The sequence below is a fragment of the Corvus cornix genome, chromosome 6 (genome assembly GCF_000738735.6).
Source record: "Corvus cornix cornix isolate S_Up_H32 chromosome 6, ASM73873v5, whole genome shotgun sequence".
In the NCBI taxonomy this organism is placed as follows: domain Eukaryota; kingdom Metazoa; phylum Chordata; class Aves; order Passeriformes; family Corvidae; genus Corvus; species Corvus cornix.
Genome location: NC_046336.1, coordinates 21,184,081 through 21,208,352, shown reverse-complemented (window position 1 = coordinate 21,208,352; position 24,272 = coordinate 21,184,081). Strand labels below are relative to the sequence as shown.

Sequence of the window (24,272 nt, the reverse complement as noted above, 5' to 3'; positions counted from 1 at the left end):
AGCTACATCATCCCCATCACCTGTGTCTGTACCCAAGGGCTCGTTACAGGACAGTCCAGCTTATAGAAACTTATATAGATTAATTACCAGGGAATTCATGTACCTTAATTTGCCTTCTCTACAAAATATTTTTAACACTGATTAGAGCAAACAGAAAGCTACAGACAAACGTTACAGCTACTGTGAAATTTCAGCCATGCTGAAAGAACATATCCAAGCCATTAAAATCATCAGCTTTAATAAAAAAGTAGCATATAGAAAATGGCAGAAAGGCTTTTTTACTGCACTGAAAATTTAAATTCTATCCTGAAAAACAAATGAGGTATACCAAGATGGAGATTTAGGGAAGTGTTCTTGAGAGATTAAGTCCTTGCTCTGCTGCCACTGGGAGACCAAACATACTGAAAACTGCAATTACTGTCTCTGCGAAGAACTGTTCCTCCCTTTTGCCCCAAGACATCACCACTGTTTAATGCATTAATTCTTCGCCCACAGTGCTACCTGCAACGTCAAGTCCAGACATCCAAGGGTCTGGCAGGGGAAAAAAGAGACTGACTGAGGTATTTGGACAGTTCCTGTCGTTTTTTGGCCCAGAAGAGCAACCCACTCAACATTTTAACATTACTGCATATAACATCACAAGCACATTTCAAAACAGCTTCAATGAAATACACTGGAAGATACTCTGGCAAAAGTGGGAGTTATTGCAATCAGAATCCCAAAGGTCTTCGATCTCTTTTCTGCACAGTAACTATACAAAACAAACATTCAGGAGACACGTGAGATTCTGGAACACTTTGTCACTTTTGCTGGGAAACCAGGGAAATATTAATAGCAGAAATTAGAAGAGTTACATTTGTAAATGCAGTTCTTGTCTCAGAACAGATAAGGCATGCTAGCCTGAAGCCATATAAGACACTGGGCTTAACTTAATATTCACAGTTGAGACTGCATCCAGCCTTTACTTGGAGTGGTCTGGAAGTGAATTTGGGTACAGTTCCATTTCTAATGGAGGAAGTTGATTGTACACATCCAGACTACAGTGATAGCCTAATGTTACAGTAATCTTTATTGCCTACCTTCTTACCAGTGGGAAGTTCCCATTATTTAAAAAGAATAAAACCCAGCCTCAACACTGGAGAAATAAATAGCTTCAATAATACAAGAACTGAAAAAATGTTCATGGTAATGTTTGTATTTCTGCAACTTCATACTACTGTTCATTTTTTACAGCTTGTCATGTCAGACAGTCATATGCTCCCCTTTACATTTTGTCCCATGCACCTCAGATTCCTGCACTGAAACTTAATTACTTTTGCCGTCACAAAACAAGGAAAAAAATACAAGGACAAAAAAATTACTCAACAATCTGGTAAAATAATCACCAGAAACTGTTTAGCCATTGCTCCCTAGTATTCATGCGCCATAAACCCACAAGTTTAAAGTAGAACTAAAAAACAGAAATAATTTGTATGCTAACACATTGAAGAGAGGAGTCAAGGGTTTGTAAAATGAAAAAAAATCTGTCCCCAGCTCTGCATTTAGTCTGAATTTATAAGGGAACTGCAGGCTTCATAACATCTTGACGTCTACAACACAACCAGATCTCCAGTAACTTGGAATACTGATGATTCTGCCCTGACAAAAATAACATAAAACAACACTCAAAACAGCTAGTTTAACCTACCCCTACTCTTGGCTAAGGGAAAACAAGAACACCAGTAATTAAGAGGAAGACAGGCTGCCTCCGCCCTTTCCCTGTGGCTACAGCAGAGACCACAAGGCCAACACTCCAAAAAGGAACAGGACAAGAAACAGCAGAGCACAGAACAGGCCCGGGCATGGTTCTGTGCCGAAAAACACAAGCACAGGATCAGGGATCAGCAGCAGCATAAGCACCTCATACCTTAGGTTACAGGTACTCGTAACACTGATGTGGTATCTGCACTTTGTTCAGGAACAGCCTGGTCTAATAGCAAGTTACTAAAAAGAAATGTTAACAATTAGTACTTAATTTCAAAAGGAAGGACAGAATCTCTCTCTTCTTGATTAATTTACCTCAGGAAGAAAACTACTGAGATTGCATATTGCCTGACCTGAATGAAGCAAAACTAATCAAGCAGTAATGAGCATTATAATTTACTTAAATATCTAATCTTTTAGAAACTGAAGTTTTCAGAAAGATGAAGGTATTCCAACCACCTCAAAAATGCTATCACTGAAAAGCCGTATTTTCTAAGAGATGACAGATCAATTTCATGTAGAGTAAAAAACCTGAGATTGTGTCAAATAATCGCTAATATTTGACTGGGCTTTTCTGTTCTTCAAGTCACAAGTGAACAACCAATTTTGCTTTATTACTACAGTAGGAAAACCCCTCTAATCTGTACTATGCTACTGGACATTTTGGGTTGGACAAGTGGGATGGGAATGGAAAACAATAATAAAATCACATCTTAGTACTTTGTAACTAAAAGAAATGCCTGAAACCATATCCAGAACATGAATCACAATTTTTGTTTACTGTATCCTAAATAAAAATCAATCTTGTAATCGTGTAATCTGGAAACTCTTAATATGCAAAGCTTCTCAGTACAAACAGGAAGTACCGCTTTCCAAGAGAAAGTTTCACCATTAAGTTTTGGATGGATTCCAGTTGTCTGCTGACAAGACCCAGCTTTTTGCATCAAAGACATCTTTAGCAAGGGTCTTCTCATTTAATATTATTTCCTAATTAAAACCAGAGACATTTACTTAATTCATAGACCTCTTTCACTTAAAGATCTTTGTTTGCATTGAAGAGGCAAACGGAACCCATTATTTCATCATTTGCCTTGTAATGCAGTGCCAAAGTTTTGTTAAACAAATTTTCACTTGCAAGCAAAGGGAAAATACAGGTAAGCTGTTTGTGTGTGTGTCTGTCATGTGCTTAAGGTTATTCTAAAGAATACAATTAGTCCATTAACTAGACATGTTCTACTGACATGCATTAAATCTGCAAGTCTTCTGAAGAATGGGAGAATTAAAAGAATAATTCATGATTTACAGTATATTACTAAACAAGTATTTAAGAAGGTGAAAACACACAATAAAGAGAAGAGTGGAATATTTGCTATTCATGAACATCTTACATTCTATTTTACAGGTAAATAAGTAGTTACAAGCTCCTCTATAAACGTTGCTCAAGCCCTATATACCCTGAAAACATCACAGCTCTCCATGCAATACTGTCACTCCATAAGTAGATTTTTCAAACAGCCTTTTCCAAATGGAGCTTAACTAAAATCTTTCACTCATTTAAGCTACACATTTAACTAAATGCACTAGGAGAAAGCATTAGGGTTGTAGAAAGCTTTAATTATGTTGTCAGGAATACTACCAAATTTATAGGCATATTAGTAGTAAGAAGACCTTCTTAAGACAGCTATCATTACCCTAAGCTTTGCAAGCAAACACTGGAGTTTTTATAATTTTCCAGCAGTCAGATGATGCAATTGGGCTCAACTGTTTCAACAATGTTCTATGTTCAGACCTTGAGATTAATTAAAGTGACTTCTACAGATACAACTAAAAAACAAGGTAATAATATAACATTCAGCTTCTCTGCCAAATGACCCAATGCAACAGATACTTTCACAAGCAATCTTTCACAAGAATTACTCAAACAATAGAACATCATACACCAAATTACCTTCTGCAGGGGGAGGAAAAATACAGGGGCAAATTTTCAGGGACAGGTTTTAAAGTTTTTACTATGTACTTTCCATACCTTTATCACTGTATGGACAGTACATACTAAATCCAAAACACACAGCTCTGTGACAACTACTAGAAAGAGAATTAACCCTGTCTCAGCCAAAACCAGGACAACAGGTAACACAATTCCCAGCTCAAAGCAATACAAAACTCCATTAACTTCTCCCCCAGGGCTGATGAAGCACAGAATCTAAGTTAACACATTAATGAAACTGGAAAAGCTGCAAGTCTGAAGGGGGTGGAGGGTCCCCACTTAAATCTGACAGCAAAGCCCATGTTTGCAGCCTGTGCATTCTTTGATATGCACCTCCTAGTATAGAATCACCGTTCGTCCTTCTCATTTTTCAAGCTCACTCCAGCATGCATTTTTGGGGAAGGGGTTGTTTTGCATTGAAGCCGAGTTTGGTGAACAAAGAATCACCTCTGGTTGTCTAAAAGCTATTTAGACCATTAGCAAAGATACCTGCATGAATGGTCTTTTGATTTTTTTTGCTACGGGAAGTTACAAAGGCTTCTGTTAGACAGGAGCAAAGGTAACACACTGAAAATATTGAGAATAACACAAGCCACAGTTTATACAGACCAACCTAAATTTAACAAAAGTAAGCAGAAATTTTTTGTCACTGTCAACTGAAGCTGCTTCGCAAATATTTTCCTAATTCACATTCCAAATTCCCACAAGAGTAGGAAAAAGATCAAATACGTATATCTTCTTCACTTTCATCATGGCAAACACTTGAATAGCCTCACACAAGAACATTTAATGTACCAGATGTCAACACTGTTCTATTACTAAAGTTTGTGCTCAACTAATCCATCACTCTCTGACAGTACTTTGCAGTGAGGAAAGGTAAAGCATGCCCATGCATCTTGGGATCTTCAGGAATGACCCAATCACTTTCAGTGCTACAGTCAGGTCGGTAGCACACTGCGGAAATCCATATCCATACTTGTGAAATTATGGATTACAATGACAGCCCCTCTTCCTTCACTGAGATATTCTCTTTTCATACAGCAAACATTACCACCACTCCAAAGATCCCATTCATTCTGCCTTTCCTGTTTTTTCAAACCTGTTTTTCCCAGTGAAGAGTAAAAAGAATATAAACCCATTTCTTGATTTAAAGATAGTTTGTATTTACACCAGTGTAACAGAGAAGACAGGGAAGAGAACTAAAGAGCAGATGGTAGAGGGCATGAAAGCTATTAAAAACTACAGATCTTTGCTAAGCATCCTCAATGAACTTGTGCAAAGATCGCCACAGACCGTAATTTTAAGGGGGGGAAAAAAAAGACCTAAGGAGAAAAGTACTTGTCTGCTTGGACAACCAACAAATAATCACACAGAAACTTGTAATCCTGGACCATGATGGTGATAAAATAGTCAGTCTGCAGATTATAAGCAGCCCAACTAGTAAACATACCTCAACTTATGAGATCATGGCTGTCTGGTCAAGAGCCCATAAATTAGAGTGAAATAAAGCAATAAAATTCTTTGAACTTGATGTGATAAATAGAACGTATATCAAAATTTTCCCCTATATCTCCACTCCTTTCTAAGAGCATGGGCTGAAAGATATTTACATGCTTATAAAGGTGCTGGCAATTACAAATATTTTCCTTGCCGTCCCACTGATCAGTTAGGGAAGATACAAGGTTTCACATATTTAGAAGTTTCAGGACTGGCACAATAGTTCTGTCAACATCAATTTGTCACCTTTGATTGTCTTCTCCTCCTCAGCTCATGCAGTCATAGACCCAGCAAGTGAAGATTTATCCATACCATGAACACACACTTCTCAACCACTGCAATTGCACTTGAGATGACAAGTAATGACCAGATCTCTACAGCCTAACAATTAACGACAATTCGGTAAGCTGAATTCAGTGTCAAAAACAGTATTTGCAAAACAGTGCTCTAGGGAGAGCAGTGGAACACATGCTATCTCCCAAATTTTAACAGTAGGACACTGGAGTATTTACAGGAGTTAGCAGTACTGTTTAGTGTCTTAAAATCTCATTGGCATGTTAATCAGAATTCCTTTGCCAATTTTAGCAGAGTTTAGTATATGTAGTGTAGATTAAGTTATTCTTAAATGCCTGTTACAGTCAGAAGTTAAAAGAATCATTCCTGTTAAATGTCATGGGTAGAAGCGAATACACAAAAAGCTTTAATGAATACCTGTTAGCAAAGTAATTTCCACAGATTAGCATAGCTATAGTTAGCAATTCACCCACACAACATTAATTCTTCTTCTATTCTTTCCCCTCTCACCCCTAAGAAGCTGCTCTTTGAGCAACTATCCATATCTTGATAAATTAAACAAAAATACTCTCGGATAATGGAGTTGATGCAAACTAAAAGGAGACCAAAAAACCAAAACAAAACCACATTTCTGATATTTCTTTCATGCAGATACTAAAAAAACCCAAGGACATATGATAGACTATATTTATTTCAAGACTTCTTTCCAGCTCTGCAAACAGAAACTGAAGTGGTTTGTGGTATCACCAGTTTTCAACACTGCCATCAACATTGCTAACACTTTTCCAGATTGTCTCCCTGAAGAGATGCAAGAAATGGGACTCAGAAATCAAAACCTAACAGAGGCTAAAGCTTCTCCAGCTCAGGTAATGCCAGACTGCTGGTATGGTCTGAAAAGCTCAGATGGGCATGGTGAAGTTCTGTTGTGATATAAATTAAAACTGCTTCTCCTACAGATAGTCTAGGAAAGGCTTAAAGCCCTCCAAGACTTGTCAAAGAGAGCAAAAGACTTTGGAGATCAGATTAAACCAAAAGCCACTTTGAAAACAAAGTGACAGGGCTGTGCCTACAACCCAAGCCGAAAATACCCACCCAGCCCTCCAACACTGCTCATTTCCTCAAACCAGTATTACATGGCAGCAGGCTGTTTAGAATCTGCCAGGGGTAGGACTGCATTATATATTTATTTTCAGGTTTATTTATAAGATGGATTGTCAGCCAATTGAATATTGTTAAAATGACCACTTCCTACACTTCCTTATGCTGCTTCAATTTGCACTTTCTTAATGGAAGTTACAAAAATAAGCTGATTACAGGACTCATTTTAATAGTCTCATTTCATTGACAATACACAATGATTAAACTTGCAACATCAAGTCCTTTATTCTGAACAAAGGTATTTGCTCTTAAAACTGACTGTACAAGAGAGGTGGATAAACTAACAGAAACACTGTAAAAGTTAAATGTATAAAATTCTTATGGATGTTTACCTCAACTCTTTTCCTATTTTCCTAAGCTACCTTCTCAAGTCAGAGCCCTGCTGGCCTGATGACTCCATTAAACATTCCCATCCAGTAGAAGAGGTGAGAAACAGACTCCAGGTTCCCAAGATACCAAAATCTGACACTACATGGCTAGAGATGGATGCATGTCTCGCTTGACAAGAAAAGGGACTGCAATGATCAACAATTTCTCCTTCAAATGCTTCACAGTCCTGAAATGTCTGCGTTCTTGCATCTCCCTGCAGCATTTGAATAGATAACTTTATTCTAGCAGTCATTCTACGGCTACACTTTCTATTTTATCTCCCTTCACAAGTTGAGGAAGCGTGGGATCTGATTCCCATTTCAGGAAGTGCTGCAAAAGGTAGTTGGACGTGGAGCAGAAACACTCTTGTCGGTTTGTTAAATGGACTTCTCTACACATGCTCACAAACAGGGAGAGGGATATCAAATCAGGTGCGTGAGAAGGTGAACAAGCTCCTCAGTTTTGAGGTTATTACCAGAGCTATCACACTATCAGCAGGCTCCCTGTGAAACTGCTGAGCTTTAAATAATGCAGTACCCCACAAACGCATTTTGGCAGTAAAGAAATGCTCAGAGAGCACATGCTGCTCCAGGAGATAATTTAATTTGTCTGACAGGACTCAAATTTGAGTACGTAAGACTTCTAATTTTTAAATTAAATTAAATTCTGCACAGCACATCACATCCAGTGAAAAGCACAATGCACTCCTGAAGGATTTCAGTGCTGCAGTAGAGATCCTATCATTTCTTTTATGTCAGCAATTTATAAGGATTAGTTGGGGGGTATTGTTGCGTTGGGAGAAGGGCCTTACTTATTTTTACTGGCTTTCAACTTATTTCAGTGGAAACATGAGGCAGAGAATTACACCAGATTAATTTAGTGTTTTGAATATTGAAGACACAGACCTGATTTCTAAAGTTCCAGATGTTTGAATTTGACACACTCCATTACATTGTCTTTTGTCTCCAGCTTACAGTATAGAGGCTTTCACTTAAACACACCTTTAGATAAAATTTGAGTGATTAAATATCGATGACAAAACAAATTATTGCTATTATTAAAAGCTGCAGAACAAAAGATTTGTGGCTGACAATACACATTCAAAAATACAAACTCTGCACCTGTTCTTTATTTGGTGATGTGAAATTTAGTTTTGATGCAGTATTCCCATTAACAAAATAAAGAACAATTAGAGAAAAAAAATTAACACTTTAAAAATTAAAGAAAGAATTGCAAGCACTCTGAAAGATCAAATCAACTTACGAACCAGAGAAAAAGCAGCAACAACAAAAATGGAGCTCATACAGAAAGATTTAAAAGCACACCTGTATTTTACACCTCTGGAAAAGACAGATCTCTAAGATGACTCAAGAACAAGTAAGCTTAACGCCAGTTAAGCAATCCAGCAATATGGTTATATGGATGGTAGCGTAACAAGGAGGCTTAAGCAAATAACAGACAATCTGATAAGAAGCAGTCCTGTTCCTGACTGATAAATTGGAGTATTTTTTTAAAAAGGTGCATGTGCACAATTTTTCTTGGTGTTTTACAGAAATGGCATATTTACTCCATAGTCATCACTGAAGAGAGTAAAGTAATAGTAAATCAAAACTAGCATACAAAGATTCATACAAGAGCTATCTAAATCTTACTGAAATTGATGACTCCTTCCAGTTAAAGGCTAGCAAAGACAGCATGAGGAGACTAGAATAAATTGATTTAAAAACCACATGAAAACACTGAAGGTTTTCATAGATACCACAACCACGGTTTCGTAGAGCAAGAACAATCAAACGACAGATACCATGCTGGCTACTTCCAGCGTAAGGCCAGAATCCCAGAGATCAGCACCAACATAGCATTACACAGGCAGGTAGCCCTCCATTTATTTATGGGCACCATTCTGGAAACAAAGCTGGCATTTGAAAAAAAAGATATCAAGACTTACTTGTCAAGGAAGTCCTTGTCCACAACTGCACAGATATCAAGCAGAGGATTTCCCATTCCAAACAGGACATTTTCACTGTAAGAGAATCAATTATTTCAAGTTAGCTTTGCATTGGTTTATTGTTCCTAGTACACGTAAAGACATTTTTTTATTAGAGAGAAAAACAAAAAGATACACATCTTGCCCAGCACAGTACACAAGGAGACCTAGCATATACACAGTCAAATTTGAGTGAAGTACCATCCTACAGTGATCTTTGATCAATACACAGACTGCAGTAATAAACATATATGTATTCTGTTAAACTGCCATTTACTCAGATAAAGAACTAGAGCTGCATGCCATACCATGTAGTTATAAAGGACAACATTCAACTTGTAATACCAACTTTTAGACAGGGGGAGCATCACACCAGGGTATAAGAATTTCACTGAACCCACTCAGTTGTTGGGTACTAACAAATAATTAACAATTTAAGTCTGTTCTAATAAAATAAAACAAAGAGACTATGGATTCTGCATTGTCAGCCATTTTAAACAGTGCAGCTGGCTACTGGTAGGATGTATGAACCTTTTAAGTGATTTGAAATTCACTAACTTCTGTCACACAGAAAAAAGACATCAAAATACTGGAGACACTATTTTTGAGAAGGACAGCTTTAACTTTTTTTTCAGATTAATTCAGAAACCATGTGTTACATTTTCCTGAATAGCATGTACATGGGTGATAATGCAGTAATACCAAAGGATTAGATATGTGGCCTAGTGTCAAGTAGGAGTGAATGCAGCAGTTCCCTAAGGCTAAAACTACATCCAAACCCATCACATTCCTTGCCAAACTGACACCTAATGTCTCCAGTCAGCAAGGCACACCCTTGCTCCAGCCACCAAAGGTAGCTTCAGTAGCACCACCTACACAGGGTTTATGTGGCCAGGTTCTGGTAGCCAGGGGATGACAGGGGTGGCTTCTGTGAGAAACTTCCAGAAGCTTCCACCATGTCTGGCAGAGCCAATCCCTGGTAGCTCCAAGTTGGACGTGCCACTGGCCAAGGCTGGACTAATTAGAAATGACAGTAACACCTTGGTGATAACATATTTAAAAAGAAAGGAAAAAAAAGTTATTGTGCAGATGTAATGTGGCCAGAGAAGAGTGGGGTGAGAACATGTGAGAGGAACAGCTCTGCAGACACCAGGTCAGTGGAGAAGGAGGGGCAGGAGATGCTCCAGGCACCCAAGCTGAGGTTCCCCTGCAGGCCATGGTGAGTATCATGGTGAAGCAGGATGTCCTCCTGGAGCCCTCGGAGGTCCACGGGGATGCAGAGATCCCCCTGAAGCCTGCGGAAGAGACCCACGCTGGAAAAGGTGGGTGCCTGAGAGGAGGCAGGGACCCCATAGGAGGCCCGTGCTGGAGGAGGCTCCTGACAGGGACCTGCAGGCCCATGGAGAGAGGAGCCCATGCTGAAGCAGGTTTCCTGGTAGGACCTGTGACCCCACAGAGGACTCATGCTGGAGCAGCCTGTCCTTGAAGGACTGCACTCAGTGGAAGAATGACCCATGTTGCAGCGGAAAACATGATTAATAATCTTGATACTGAGACACAGCTAACCACACTTTAAGTATCCTAGTTTTTGTTGTAGCTTTAAAGGCAGGCCTTTAGAGCCCATTTCACTGTAAATGAAATGTGGAAGGAGCTTCTTTGTGAAGGTGGAGCCAGAGATCCAGCTCACTCCTAACAGGGATAGTTAACATCTGCTTGGTAAAAACCTGTAAGACTGACTAAATACTTTCGTCAGTGTGACAAACAACACAGTGTTCTAAATAGCATAACCATAAGTTACACCTGGCTACAAGACAAGAGCGAGAGACAGATGACAGTTCAGAAGACATAAGGATAAAGGGGATTGCAGTTGAAGTCACAAGACAGAACGTTCTCTCCATTGTAAAACCTAAGTATTGCATAAGTAGTACTGTAGGACAATGAATGAAGTCAGAACTATCCAAGTGTTGAATGCAGATTTGTCCCAAGCTCTGTGTTCCTGTACATAATGTTTACCTGATTCTCACGTGCTGTGAAATTCTACACACCAACAGATTTATAACTACACTTGACAAAAAAACACTCATCATGGATAACTTCTACATAAGACAAGAGCCAGCACTTAAGTGGTCAGTATGCCAGAAAACAGCAGCTGTACTCAAAAAACAATCTGAAATACAGCTGCCATGCTGAGGTCACCACCTATGAAGAAGTTACAGTGTTCAATGGAAAAGCAAAATAGAAGCTACCAAGTTCTGTGGGCTGCAGAACATGCAGGTCAATATGTTTGAAGCAGCACAAGAGCAACTTTGTGCAGAAGCTCTGTGAAGCCAATAACATGGGTACAAACTCCTCACATGTCAGCAGTGGCAGGCACTAGCACATTCGGTGCCATTTAATCCAGGCTGCTCTTTCCATCACACATAAGTCTTGCTCATTCCCAAGCCTTCCTTCTCCCACATTATTTTATAATCATCTCCATTCAAGTATTCCAGAGCCTGTACGTAAGGTGCCATTTGGAATCAAGTTTTAAAAGCTAAGGTAGCTGTCAGTAGAGACTAGTAAGTCTATGTTCAGAAACATTCCACTGGGCAAACTCTCCCCAAATTCAGTATAGCTGTTTCTCACAACTAAATGTAGGACAGCAGAACTTGACAGCTTTTTAAACACATAAAACTTAGAGTAGATTAACTATGATTTCTATGAAGAAATCAAGTTAAGTGTTATAAGCTGTTTACCTATTTTTGCAAATAATCTAAACACACAAGCTAACGTATACTAATCTCTAGCCCTGTGTCTTCAATTAAAACGTTTCTACATTTTTGGTTCTTCACCTACATGTTAGAATTACCTAAGTCCCAAGATACTAGAACTTCCATGCTTAAAAATATAAATTAACATTCCATTGGAAAAAAATAAGAAAGAAGAAAAATCCATACGCTTCATTTATTCTGGGGACTGGAGTTGTGTCTTTCCTTAACTGTCACTGCATTTGACAAAAATACCTTTATGGGCAAAACGGGAAAAGTCTAAACAATTTCTAAGTCACAAATTTTTAAAAGTCAACAAGCAAATATTTAAGAGGTTGGACTTGATCTCAGAGGTCTTTCCCAATCTAACTGATCAGCATTCTCTAATACAACAATCTGGAAAGTCCTACTGTTAAAGAGGAAGACTCAACCATGTAAATCATTAGCATTTTCAACCTGACTAACCCAACACTGGCTACATTTAGTGCAATGCAAATCCCCCTTCCCCTCTTGAGGAGCTGCAAAGTTTCTGCACTGTTACACTACTGCACTTTCTGTGGCACTATATGAAGCTACTTGGCTTCAGTTTGGTCCTCAGTAAAAATTGCAAAATATATATATTTTTAAATCTCATACACTCTGTAAAGCCACATAAGCCTCTGTAAAAGCATAAAATAAAACAAATATTTACGATTCTGGAGAATGCTAAATTTACAAGTACCCAGAGCAAAAAACTGAGGTATTAAACTGTCACATTCTCACCAAGCTGAAGACTTTGAACCTTACAGGCCTTATGTTTGCTGTTCAGTCACACTGGACATATGCAGTGATTAAAATTTCAGTGATTATTTCCAACCAGCTAGGAATAAAACATAGCGAGGAAGCAGTAATAATTTCCTGAAATTTGAGATTTCACAATACACAGGTTATTTGGCAACACATCTCTGCCACAGACACAGAACACACACCTGTAATCCCCAGCCTCCTTGACTCTCCCCAGTCCCTTCTCTTTCATTGGAGTACAGGTATCATTCAAAAAGGATGTTCTTGTTTAACCCAACTAACTTATTGCAAAAGAATATCTGGATCAGCTCTTCAAGAAGCAGGTGACAACTCCTTCGCCTGCACAAATTAAGGGCATATATAATTGACTATGCGGTCAGCATGTATGTGTGTATATACATACAAACACAGAAAGTACATATATTTGAACAAGATATATACTTTTTAAACTCTAAACTACAAATAAGATGTTCATACGAATCTAAATGTTGTTTGGACACAAAAATATGCTGTCCATCTAGCAGGTAAAACTACAGAACAGTAACTACAGAAAGCTTTGATGTACATCACATCTACATTCTAAACACCTGAAAAACAGCAATATATTTTATGAGTTTGGCTTTTAACTTTGGACTAGATGGAGTGTGAGTTGCAATTACAAGTTCAAGTAATGTAACTCATTAAGTATAAATAAATCTTCGCCTGTTAATTAGGCGTTTTGCTCAGACATTACCAATATGACTGATTTTACACAAATGGCCAGTGTTTCACACCTTACTCTTATCACAAGTGGCAGAAGTAATAAAACTAAGCCAAACCATGTAAAAACAAAACAACAAACCCAAACAAACAAAAAAGAACCCACAACATCAGTACTGAACTACCCTTCAAGCTTTTTTAAGAAGTCAACAAAATTAACTGCAACTGAATGATCTGGAAAGCTGTGTCCAGTATCATGCTCTACTGCTGCAGGCATTTTAAAAAATATGGTCCTGATTCAAGTTGGCTGCTGAACATCAGCAGTACTATATCCAACTATCACACAATATTGTTATCATCCCATGCTGCTGCGCACTTCCGTGGAAGAGCAACATCAAAATATCAGTGAAAGCTTATTATTAGTTACTGGCACAGAGACAGAGGAATATTTTGGGCCTTTGGATACTGGCAAGTCAGAAAGCCTTAAAAGATAACTGACACATTTGGGTGTGCAATTGCATGGCAACATGCTATATGCCTAGTCTTCCTCTTACAAATTTAAGATACGGTCTTGTAAGATCTAACACGTTAGTATTTCTAAAGGGTTTCACTATGCCCTTCAAAGTAAGGCAAAACAAGGCATGTTTTAAGCCTGTTCTCAGCATATCCCTTTCAGTCACAAAGGAACAGCGTTAAACCCCATATAACACAAAATTTGAACTCACCAAAATTATTTAAATGTGTACTTAAAGCAAAACACCAATAGTACCAGATTCATAGCACCTGACTAGCTATAAGCTCTCAATTAGGAGCATCCTTCTCTCATCCCACTTACCCATGTAACATCATTAGAAATAGGATGATACTTACTGTTAACCATAACTCACCTAACACAAAAGTACCTTAGAACTATTATTCCAGAGTTCAGGCAATTTTCTTGCATCACTGGTCAGCAAATCACTTTAGCATATAGACCTTAAACACACAAGGTGGCCTGCAGGACTGCTCACATGCTTTCCTGACATAGGTCTTAAGCAAAGACAACATTTGGCTAAGCAGTTACACATTTACATACTGACTTAGAGGAACAACATCTTCAGTGAAGATTTCATTTATTATGAAATTTTTCTAGTCTTCTAAAGTGACGCACTCACAGGTTCCAACTTTGAAAACAAGCCTAAAAGCTTTGGCCTTATGTAAGCAAAGCTGCCGCAGAAAAAAGTGTTCCACCACTACCCAGCTCCTTACACAGCTGCGCTAACTCCACAAGCTCCAACAGCGAAATACTACTGCAATTTCAAAGTTACCGTCTCGGTCAGAAACAGTGTGAATGAAACCTGATACACAGAGTTTGGAGGGTGGAGAGAAGAGATGGGAGAATTGCCTTGAATGATCAAATTGAACTCGGAGTCTGTAATTTTAGGCATTTCTTTAGCAGCTAAAGGCCTGATCAAAGGTTAGCGATTTACCTCACAATACAACCCCATCTGAGGATGAAGCTTTTGGGGGAAAAACTGTTCAGAGTTAACTCCTTTCACTGCATGTTAAGTTACGGGTTTGTCATTCTCCAGCTATCGCTGACAGGCTGACACCACCACAGTTCCAAGAGCCTGCCAAGAACCTAGCCTGCTATTAAGACCCTGCTTCTCGTTATTGGGGATTCTTTTAAAATTAGGTTCCAGTGACGGCAAGCTACAGCGAGGGTTTAAGGTTCCAACGCGACTGCCGAAGCCCCACGACACGCATCCTCCCACGCCCACGGGCGGGACCCCGCGGCAGGCGGCGGTCGCCCACGCCCAAGCGCTACCTGTGACAGCGGCACCGCCGCCGAGCGACGCCGCACGCAGCCCCCGGCCACCGCCCCGCCGATCACCTGCGGGCCCGGCCCGGCTCAGCGCTGCTCGGGGCTCTCGCTCCCGATGCCGCTGGGCACCGGCCTCGCCCGGCGCCGCCGGGAGTCCCGGCCGGGCGCACCCACCTGCCCGCCAGAAGCCAACGCGGCGCCCCGGGAGCGCTGTCCCCACCGGGCTGAGGGGCCGGCAGGGCACCGGCACGGCTCTCCCTTCTTCATAGCGCCAGGGGAGCGGGCGTGCAGCCGCCAATCCAACTCGCGGCAGAGGGAGAGGGATGGGACGAAGCCGCGCTGCCCCACACCCTGATCACACAGCGGGGACAAGAGTCCGGCTGCGGCGGAGCATCGCGCCGGACGCCCCCGCCCCGCCAGCGGGAGCGCTTCCCGCCGCCCCTTCCCCCGGGACGCAGGGCTGTGCTGCGGGCGCTGCGCGGGGGCTCGGCGTTACCTGAGGGTGGCCATGGCTCCCCGACCGCCAGCGGCGGAGCCCCACTGGCAGCGGCACCAGCACCGTCGCCTCTCCGCCCGGCGCCCGCGCCTCAGCCCGCGACTGAACGCCGGGCAGCGCTCGGCCGGCCCACCGCGCGCCCCGCCCCGCCCGCTCCCGCGTCCCACCATTGGCCGGGCGGCCGGCGGGGGCGGGCCGGGCCCTGAGCGGCGGCCGCGCGGCGCGAGGAGCCGCGGGGCGCTGGCGACGGGCCCCGCGCCCCGGTTCGGCAGCGCCCGGTACCGAGCGGCGCCGCCCGCCCGGCACCCCCGGGCTCCTTGGCCGCCATCTTTGGTACGGGCGGAGAGCGCGCCTCCCACACAGCTCCTGCTGCTGTCCCCTCTGCCAGCCCCGGCGGCGAGTGTGGGAGACAGTGACAATTGACCAAAAAAAAAAAAAAAAAAAGTTTAGTGGCAGTAGCGCAGGGGTGCGGGGCTCGAGCCGCACAGCCCACAGTAAAGATGGCCAGCGGAGCCCCTGGCAGCGCTGCCCCTCGGGTGTCACGAGGCCGTGGGAACCGAGGGGACCCCCCCGCCCCGGCTCTGTCCGGGCCGCGGGCTGACGCCTGTCGCGACACACGATCGCTATACCCTCGACACGAACGCGTTTTCATTCTTTTTTTATTTAAATATGCGTTGGGTCAGACGCGAAGCCGCCTCGAGAGACCTGCGGAGCCTCCCTTCCTCCGCAGGCGGCGGCCGCCGGGCGCGGGCCGGGCTGGCGAGCCCCCGCAGCACATCTCTGCATTCCGGGCTGCTGGAGCGCCTGGCAGCCACCTGTGGAACACAGCGCTCCGGGTATCCAGCCGGCCAGAGGGCACACGGGGAGAAAAGGGCAGCCCGGCATTGCCTACTCCCTTTTCTTATTCGCCTGACACTCTGGCAGAACTGTCGTATAAGAAAGGGAAAGAAAGCCTCGCTAAAGGCCAGGTTTCTATCGTTACTCCTCATTTGGCTGTCAAAGTTAGTGCCACACTGTGCAGATTTGGCATTTACTTTGTTAACGTACTAGCACCAGAAGCACTGATTCATGAAACTGAAGTCAATAGGTTGTTTTTGCCAAGAGTGAATCCCATGTTGTTAAGTACTGCTGTGTCACCTCTAACTAAATATTTAAACTTCTCAACTTCATAGTCTGAAGTCTCCCTTCCTTTCCATCTACAAAATGGGAATATTGTCCTCAGAAAAACTGAAGCCAAACTTTCCATCTATTTCTGATTTTTGGGTCTCTCAAAGGAGATGATGCCAAAATATGACATGTTGATGAAGGTCAAGAACCTACATCGTCACATGAAAATAACAAGAAAATTTATGCTCAGTATCTGATGTAGGACGAATCTCCTAGGTTCTCTAAACCAGACACTCAAAAAATAATCACCACTTACTGAACTCGCCACAAAATTCTCATTATTAAAGTGTGTTGGGGTCCTGAAAAGTCAAATCAGAGTGGCAAACACATCCATCCTCTTACTGTTATTGCAACACAAGGTGCAAGAGGTCCTCAAATCCTGAGGAAGGTTTTTGAACTCTATTGAAATGCAAATACATAGATCTATAATGGCTGTATCCTCTGATTCATGCGGAACAATTTATTATGTCTAGTTTAACAGTTTCAGTGCTTAATAGCCAAATCTCTGTTTTGTAACCTAGAAGGTGGGGGAGGAGAATCCCATCACCAGCAAATATAATAATAGCTACATAACTTGCTATTGTATATAACTATAGAATGCAGCTTGGTCTTGCTGGTTCTATCACTGTATTCAAAATAATAAAAACTGTATAAAAAATCTAGTTGTAGATTCCCTCATAATTGCCTGATTTTAACAAGCACATATAGATATGTAAAGAAAAATAGATATAATACTTTAACCTGAACTATTTACAGTAATTTGTAACATACAGCTGCATATTACGACTAGTAAGCTACAGAGTAAGAGGCCAAATGAGGTACCATCACATTTCTAACTTTTTACCACTTAAGCATATCTTTTTCTAAAAAAATTAATAGCTTTTCATGAAATAGCATGTATGACACCTCAACATCTGTCAGTAGCACTGTATAAGCTTCCAGCTATTCCCCGTGCCCAATCATCTTGCTTGTGCTATCACATACTCGCAGGTTCTGTTGCTACTGACATCTTCAAGACACCACCTACCCCGACTACGACTTATCACTGGGCTTTTAGTCATTTGCCAGGGAACTTCTAGACATCCAAACATAAGTGGAGAAACAGCCACCAGGGTATGCCTGGAAAAATGGTCAGTTTTGACTTATGGTCATTCATAGATGAACTTCATGTTTGTGCCACAAGTTCAAACTTGCAGTCCCACCATGTATGTGCTGGGCAGACAGCCTGAGTTTGCTCAGCCTTCCTGACTCCTGACCTTCCAAACTCCCTCTGCCTGCGTGGGGCAGCTGACCTTGCCTTCACATGTGATTTGGCCTCAGAAATCCCTGAGATGGAATTCACAGCTTTTGCATCTAAAAATAGATAATGCCTGACAGGGTCTAGCCACAATTTCTCAACTGCTTTGGTTACTCTACAACAGAGAAATCTTCATGACCATGTAAGTTTCTCTATATATGATAGACAACTTCCTTAGGTGATTTTAGTAAAATGTTTCCTTTCAAGCACACTATGAATTCAAAATGAACTCCACCCCTCCCTGATAAAACAACAGGCAGGCAGGTGAGAACATTTAAATTTGTACTTTATTGAAGTACTCCATGAAACTCTACATGTTATATATTTGTAACTCGTGTATCCAAAACATAGGCAATCTAGGCCTTAGCCTTGGACTAATGTGTTATGTTTTACACCACATATATTTGGTATAAATCTTCCAGTTTACAATATATAAACAAAAAGTTCCCTATTAACCCTCATATTTCACTCAATTTCTTCAAAGTACAAAAGTTAAGGTTGATCTTAGGTAAGTTGTTCATCCATGTTTGCAAGACAAAAGGATGATCTTTTACATAATAGCCCCAGAAGACATTATAAAATGGGACAAGTGAGCAACAAATCCACAAATTCTCTTTCAATAACAGCATTTTGCAGAGCTTGCAGATATCTTCTGTTGTAACGGTTGTTTTGGAAACTTCTACAGAGAGAATTTAATATTTTGCAACATAAAATAAGATGCATTTTTAGCTTGTATGGGCTCTACTTGCAAAGTATTAAAAATCTTTTATTATTTTAAAAATTCCATAATATCATCCAATTTCTTTTCATGTAGCTTCACAGACTCTTCTGCTGTAAAAGCAAAGGAAAGTCTGTAAATCTGCTAAGTCTTCAGCATACTGCAGACACCTATACTTTCTTCTATTTTATTCTAATCAAATAGCATAGCCCTTGAGACAGTTACAACTGCTTTGTACCACTGAATGTACAAGGAAAAAAAACCCACAACAATCTTTCACTGTAAATGAAATCCCAAGGTAGCATAAAGCCAGCAAGTAGCTTTATCTTACCATATCCTTCAAGTGCAGAACAGCTTTGACTGTGGTCAAACAATCCTTATGGAAATTATTACAGTTCAAAATGGAAAAAATCTCTTTCCCTTCCCTGAAATCTGAGTAATACCCAAAGACTTCTCTCCTTCACACAAAATGCATTGATATGATGTAAACAGTAATATTTTGTACTACTATTATGCATTATATGAATAATACCTTTTTAAGAATCAATTTATGTAAATAAAAAATGAACAGCCTTGAAAAAAACATCATGTTCACATGGTATCTGCAAGTTCCATTTACCTTTTTCAAGAAGATAAGGTTTTCCAATGCATTGTCAGCAAATACTAATTAATGACCTTCAGATAGCAACCCATTCCCTGCTTCTGAAACTGGTTTTGTGAAATATTTGTGTACCATGCCTGTGTAAGTAACTACTAAAATTCAATATCACAACCTTGAATCACAAGCCAGAATTTTGCTTCAAACATTTCCACATGAAATACACCTTAGTAGAGTAAGCCAAGGTCTTGTTCTACAGAACTTCACTTTGCTACACTAACACCATAGTCAGCTAATTCTACATTCAGTCAAATCTCTTTCCTGGGTGTCTTCCTTGTCTGCTTATAAGCAATATTAGTAGATCCAATAAAGTGAGCAATTCTACACAAACTGTTCTTTTAGTTGAAAAAGAAGGAACTCAAATCTCAGGAAAATTCACAATTTCAAGACTCAAGATGAAATAGGCCTATTTACACTGGCTCTTCTCTCCCAGGTAATCCAGCTTGCAAGCAGCCTCAGGGACAGGACTAGTCCTAGTGACCTCAGGAAGGCATCACAGCAAGGCAGAGCTGCACCTTTCTGCACGGTATTGGCCAAGACTGTTATGTCTAAATTATTGTTGTGGGCGTCACTCTGCTGGACAGGTGGGCTGCAGGTAACATCAGGGGAGAGAGCGAGCTTGTGCTCCAGAGAACAAAGAGCCTTCTCACAACCTCCCCTCTCCTCAGGTTACACGCTCCCTACCATAAAGCAAGCAATTACTTCAATTAAAAGGATGAAACACCACAGCAAGCTGATCCAAAACAAGAACACAAAACTGTGGAAACATGACACATGCTGTGCAAAATCCCAGAGGATTACATCAAAGGCCAGGTGAAGACATGTGTCAACCGAAAGGGTAATTTGAGAGTTACACATCTAAACAATGGAAACCAGTGCCCGAACTGTAAGAGCGGGGTAGTTTCCATGCTGCAGTCATTCCGGTTTTGGGTATATTTCTATCAACACAAGTTGGAAAGGAAGGTGACTGCTGTTACATGCTAAACAAAGCAAAATTAGCCAAGTCTGTTGCTAGTGTCCTCAAGTGTATTTGTTTGTCTGGTTTCTAAAGGGGACTAAATATTCATCTAAAGAAGAAATCTATTGCTTTAATTCAAACAAACACGGTGAAGTGCTTGAGCTTCAGATCATTCTTCGACCTGAGGACATTACGAGTACCGACATGGAAAACACTGTATTTGCAGTACCTGTATTTGCAGATATAAGAAATAGGAAAGTATGAAAACTATAAGCCATGAAGACAAAAAATGAAAAGAATACAAATTGGGAGCAAGGTGAAATCAAAAAAAAAAAAAAAAAAAAAAACAACAAATGAAGAGATAAAAGAGAAAGAAAAATTATTTACTAAATTCTAACTCAAAGCTTTGTCACAGCTAATTTAAAATATTTAGAATATTCTTTCATTTATAAAGAGTTGATTAAAGAATAAGCTAAATTAAAAGTCAACTTATGAAGAAAATTAAAAATGGATGAAATTAGCAATATTTTTTACAGCTGCTAGTATCGAGCTTTCTAAAATCTAGTGGAACAGTAATGACAAAGGACTGCTTTTGATAACAATTATGCACAGAGTATTTGATAATTTATTCTTAAAAGGAAAAGATGTCTAAAAGTAACAGAAGAGGAGGAATACTGTACTTTGTACTTTTAGTATGAACTATTTGCCAAACTCAATGCTTACATTGTCTTCATGTAGATAAACTGATTTGTTCAAACAACTAGCCACGTCATGACTATTCAATCAATACAGCAGCTGCAGAACAGCCAGAAGGTCATAATGCAGCACAGGAGACTTGACAAGTTTGTGTGCAGAAGGAAAAAATGAACATGCATATTTCTATACAGACACGTACATATAAGCTCAAACATTTCTACAGAAGACATCCAAATTCTTTCATAACTGTACCAGGCCGTTAACAGAATCTGCTTGCGGTTTTCCCAGACTTCCATAACAAAGCCAAATATAAAAGGACAGAAATCCGTAGTAATTCTCCTCTAAAGTAACACCTCATGATGTTTCTAGTAAGTTGATGCTGCCACTCAGTGACAAGCCATTTGCAGTTTTGCAAGCCCATTTTCTGTTCAAACAGTATAGTTTACACACATACAATGATATTCCACTTCACACAGCAGAGATGCAGTCAGAAGCCCGAAACAAGGCAGCACACATTAATGGCCTTGCCTAAAGCCCATTGGTTTATAGTGGGGATTTGCACCCGTCAATAAAGACAATGCAAAACCTGCCGCCCAGCAGATGAATGTCAGCACAACACATTGTTGAGCTGGGAATGCCAGTTTGGGTCTCGGGCTTTGTGTGCTGCTCACTGGGTGGCAAAAGCCAACCATCCTATACTGCTTTCAAACAAGTGCAGCTTCCTGAACACAGTCAGCTTTGCCTACCTCACAAGGGAGCGATATTTGCTCTCCTTTGTCTGAAAAGATCAAAAGGGTCTAAAAATGTATCCATGAAACCTCTATGAAGCCACTTTGACAGAGAAAATGATGACCAAAAAAAACAACAGGGAAAGGAAACATTTGCTATTGTTGATGAGATATAGTTTATATCGCACAGCAGAATTAAATTCTTTTGTCACTTTTTAATACTAAAATAGTTCTCATGGTAGTCAGACGGAAGGTTCAGGTTGATATCATATGGGAGGATAAATACAGAACAACCATCCTTGTTGAATCCATTAGACGTGGTCTTCTGAAGAGGCTGGAGAGCCTCAGATCTACATGTTGAGAACAAGGAATTGTTCTCTACAGTCGCCTCAAATTCTTGGTGTAACAAAGTTATTGAGCCCCAAAACTTTCAAGTGATTTTTCACTTCTTTTCTAATCTATAGATGAACTGTTTCCAAGCATAGGTACCAGTGCTTTGCATTAACAACTTAACCTCATTACAAATACAACCAAGTCATGGAACCTCAACCAGTCTGGTACGTTTCCTAGTGGCTTTTAAGTCCCACAATAGCACGAAGCCAAACATGTTCTTGCCACTACATTCAAGTGAGTGTTGAGGTCTGCCAAATCTAGTCCAACCACCAACTGCTTCATAAGTTCAACCTGTGGCCCACAGCACACATTAACTTCATTTGATCACCAGTTAATTGTGGTATTTCTCCTCTTATGAAACAGAGCTGGAGCCTATTTACACTTCCTCTTGAAATAACTTGCAGCAGAATTAGCATATGCAAGTTCTAACAACATTCCTCATGTTTTAGCTATCATACCTTACAGAAGTAGTATTTGCAGTTTAGTCAGTTGTTACCAGAGCACGTCACCATTGCCTTTCATTCCACTGCAAACAACCTTTAAATTTTTAACTCAGTACACCAGTAATATTCTCAAATTTTAAATTTTTTCTTGTGTTTCATGTTAAAATGCTATTTCCTCTAATAAACTTTATAAATAGAAACATTGCAGCTGCCAGTTTCTTGCCTCGTCTTGCTTTAAGGCCCATAACTGAGATAACTGTTGCTTTTTAATTATAACCTTATCCTGCTAGCAGCCTGCCATTTATTTGCTTTCAGAGCTCAGTTACATCTTTCCTCTTCTACTATCTGCAACTGAGTTTGTCAACCATTATTAAACTTGAAAAGTCACTTGGCTGCCAAAGAAGCAAGTACCCTGACTTTGACAAATTTAATAGGATTAGCTCTTTCAATAAGGACATCAGTACTAAAAAAGACTGTTCTCATCTCAGTACTAAAGTACATCTCTTTTATGCTATATTTGAGGGGGTTATTAGTTATCAGTTATCGCCAAGATAATTTTGGGCCTTATGTCATTAATTCTCTTCATACGCTGAACACTTGGAAGTCAGCTATCCTACAATTATATTAATATCTGAATAATCTCGAGAAAACAAACCTGAAACTGCACCAAAAAAAAGCTGCTCTACAGCTCTCAGTACTCAAGAGTTCTCATTTTGACCGTGCATCCTCCATTGAGAAACCTTACATTTTTCTGCTATGACACTTAAAAATAAATGACTTGTGTCTGTGCAAGCCATCATTCAGATGGGATTCAGTCAGTGCTATTATACTGTGATCACAGAAATAAGGAAGTATAGTAAATCGCACGGATTATTTCAGTATGAAAATATTTTAAAATATCCACGTGTCTTGAAGACAATGTAACTGTTAACGCGGGTTTTCATATTCCTGTCTAACGGGGACAGAGACCCTCGCACGAGGATTAATCGGGGCGTTTTTCAGAGGCTGTTTTCAAAGGGGAAGCAGCCGAAATGACAACCCCAGCCGGGCTCTAGTACGGGGGCCATCGCTGCGGGCAGCGTTCTGTTTCAGCGCACGACCCCATCCAGATGCTCAGCAGCTCATTCGCACTGACCGACTCGACCCCAGGGCACGGCGGGGCCCCCGCGCCGCCCACCCGCCGCTGCCCCGGCTGCGGGGAGCCCAGTGCGGCGGCGCCCGCGGGCACCCGCCGGGCCCGGGCAGCGGTACCGCGGCAGGAGCCGGGGCAGCGCGGCGGGACGGCCCCGCCGCCGCCTCCACGTGCGCCCGGTGCCGCGGCGCGGCCGCCCGCACCCCCGCGCGAGCGCAGCCCGGCCGAGCTCAGCCCGGCGCGGCGGGACCCTGCCGGCGGACTCTGACCACACCGCGGCGGCGGCACGTGTCTCGCCCTCCGCCGGGGGCAGCACCAGCGACACTCCGCCATCCCCCGGGGCTGCTCGCGAAGCAGAGCCCGTCCTGGCGCCCGTTACCTCAGCTGCTTCTGCTCCAGCTTGAGCTTCTTGGCTTGCGGCTCCCCCGCTGCCATCTTCGCGCTGGGCGGCGTGCGGCGCGCTCCGCTCCCCTCGGCCCGCCCGCCAGCCCCGGCCCGCCCCGCCGACCGCGCCGGCA

The 24,272-nt window shown here is 41.5% G+C and overlaps 1 protein-coding gene across 2 annotated transcripts in view; it reads right to left on the bottom strand.

Annotated features, from left to right (window-relative positions):
• Window positions 1-24,243, bottom strand: part of ADK (adenosine kinase) — a 272,419-nt gene extending 248,176 nt beyond the window's left edge. Inside the window, exons 1-2 of one of the 2 annotated variants that reach the window (XM_039553809.1) lie at window positions 24,134-24,243; window positions 8,997-9,071 (exon numbers count right to left, since the gene is read on the bottom strand). In XM_039553809.1, coding sequence (XP_039409743.1) covers window positions 8,997-9,071; window positions 24,134-24,189 — 131 coding nt within the window. In that variant the 5' untranslated portion in view covers window positions 24,190-24,243. Of the gene's footprint in view, window positions 1-8,996; window positions 9,072-15,564; window positions 15,675-24,133 lie in introns of those variants that run through there. The other variant, XM_039553810.1, reaches the window with a different exon arrangement.
• Between the last annotated feature and the right edge of the window lie 29 nt (window positions 24,244-24,272).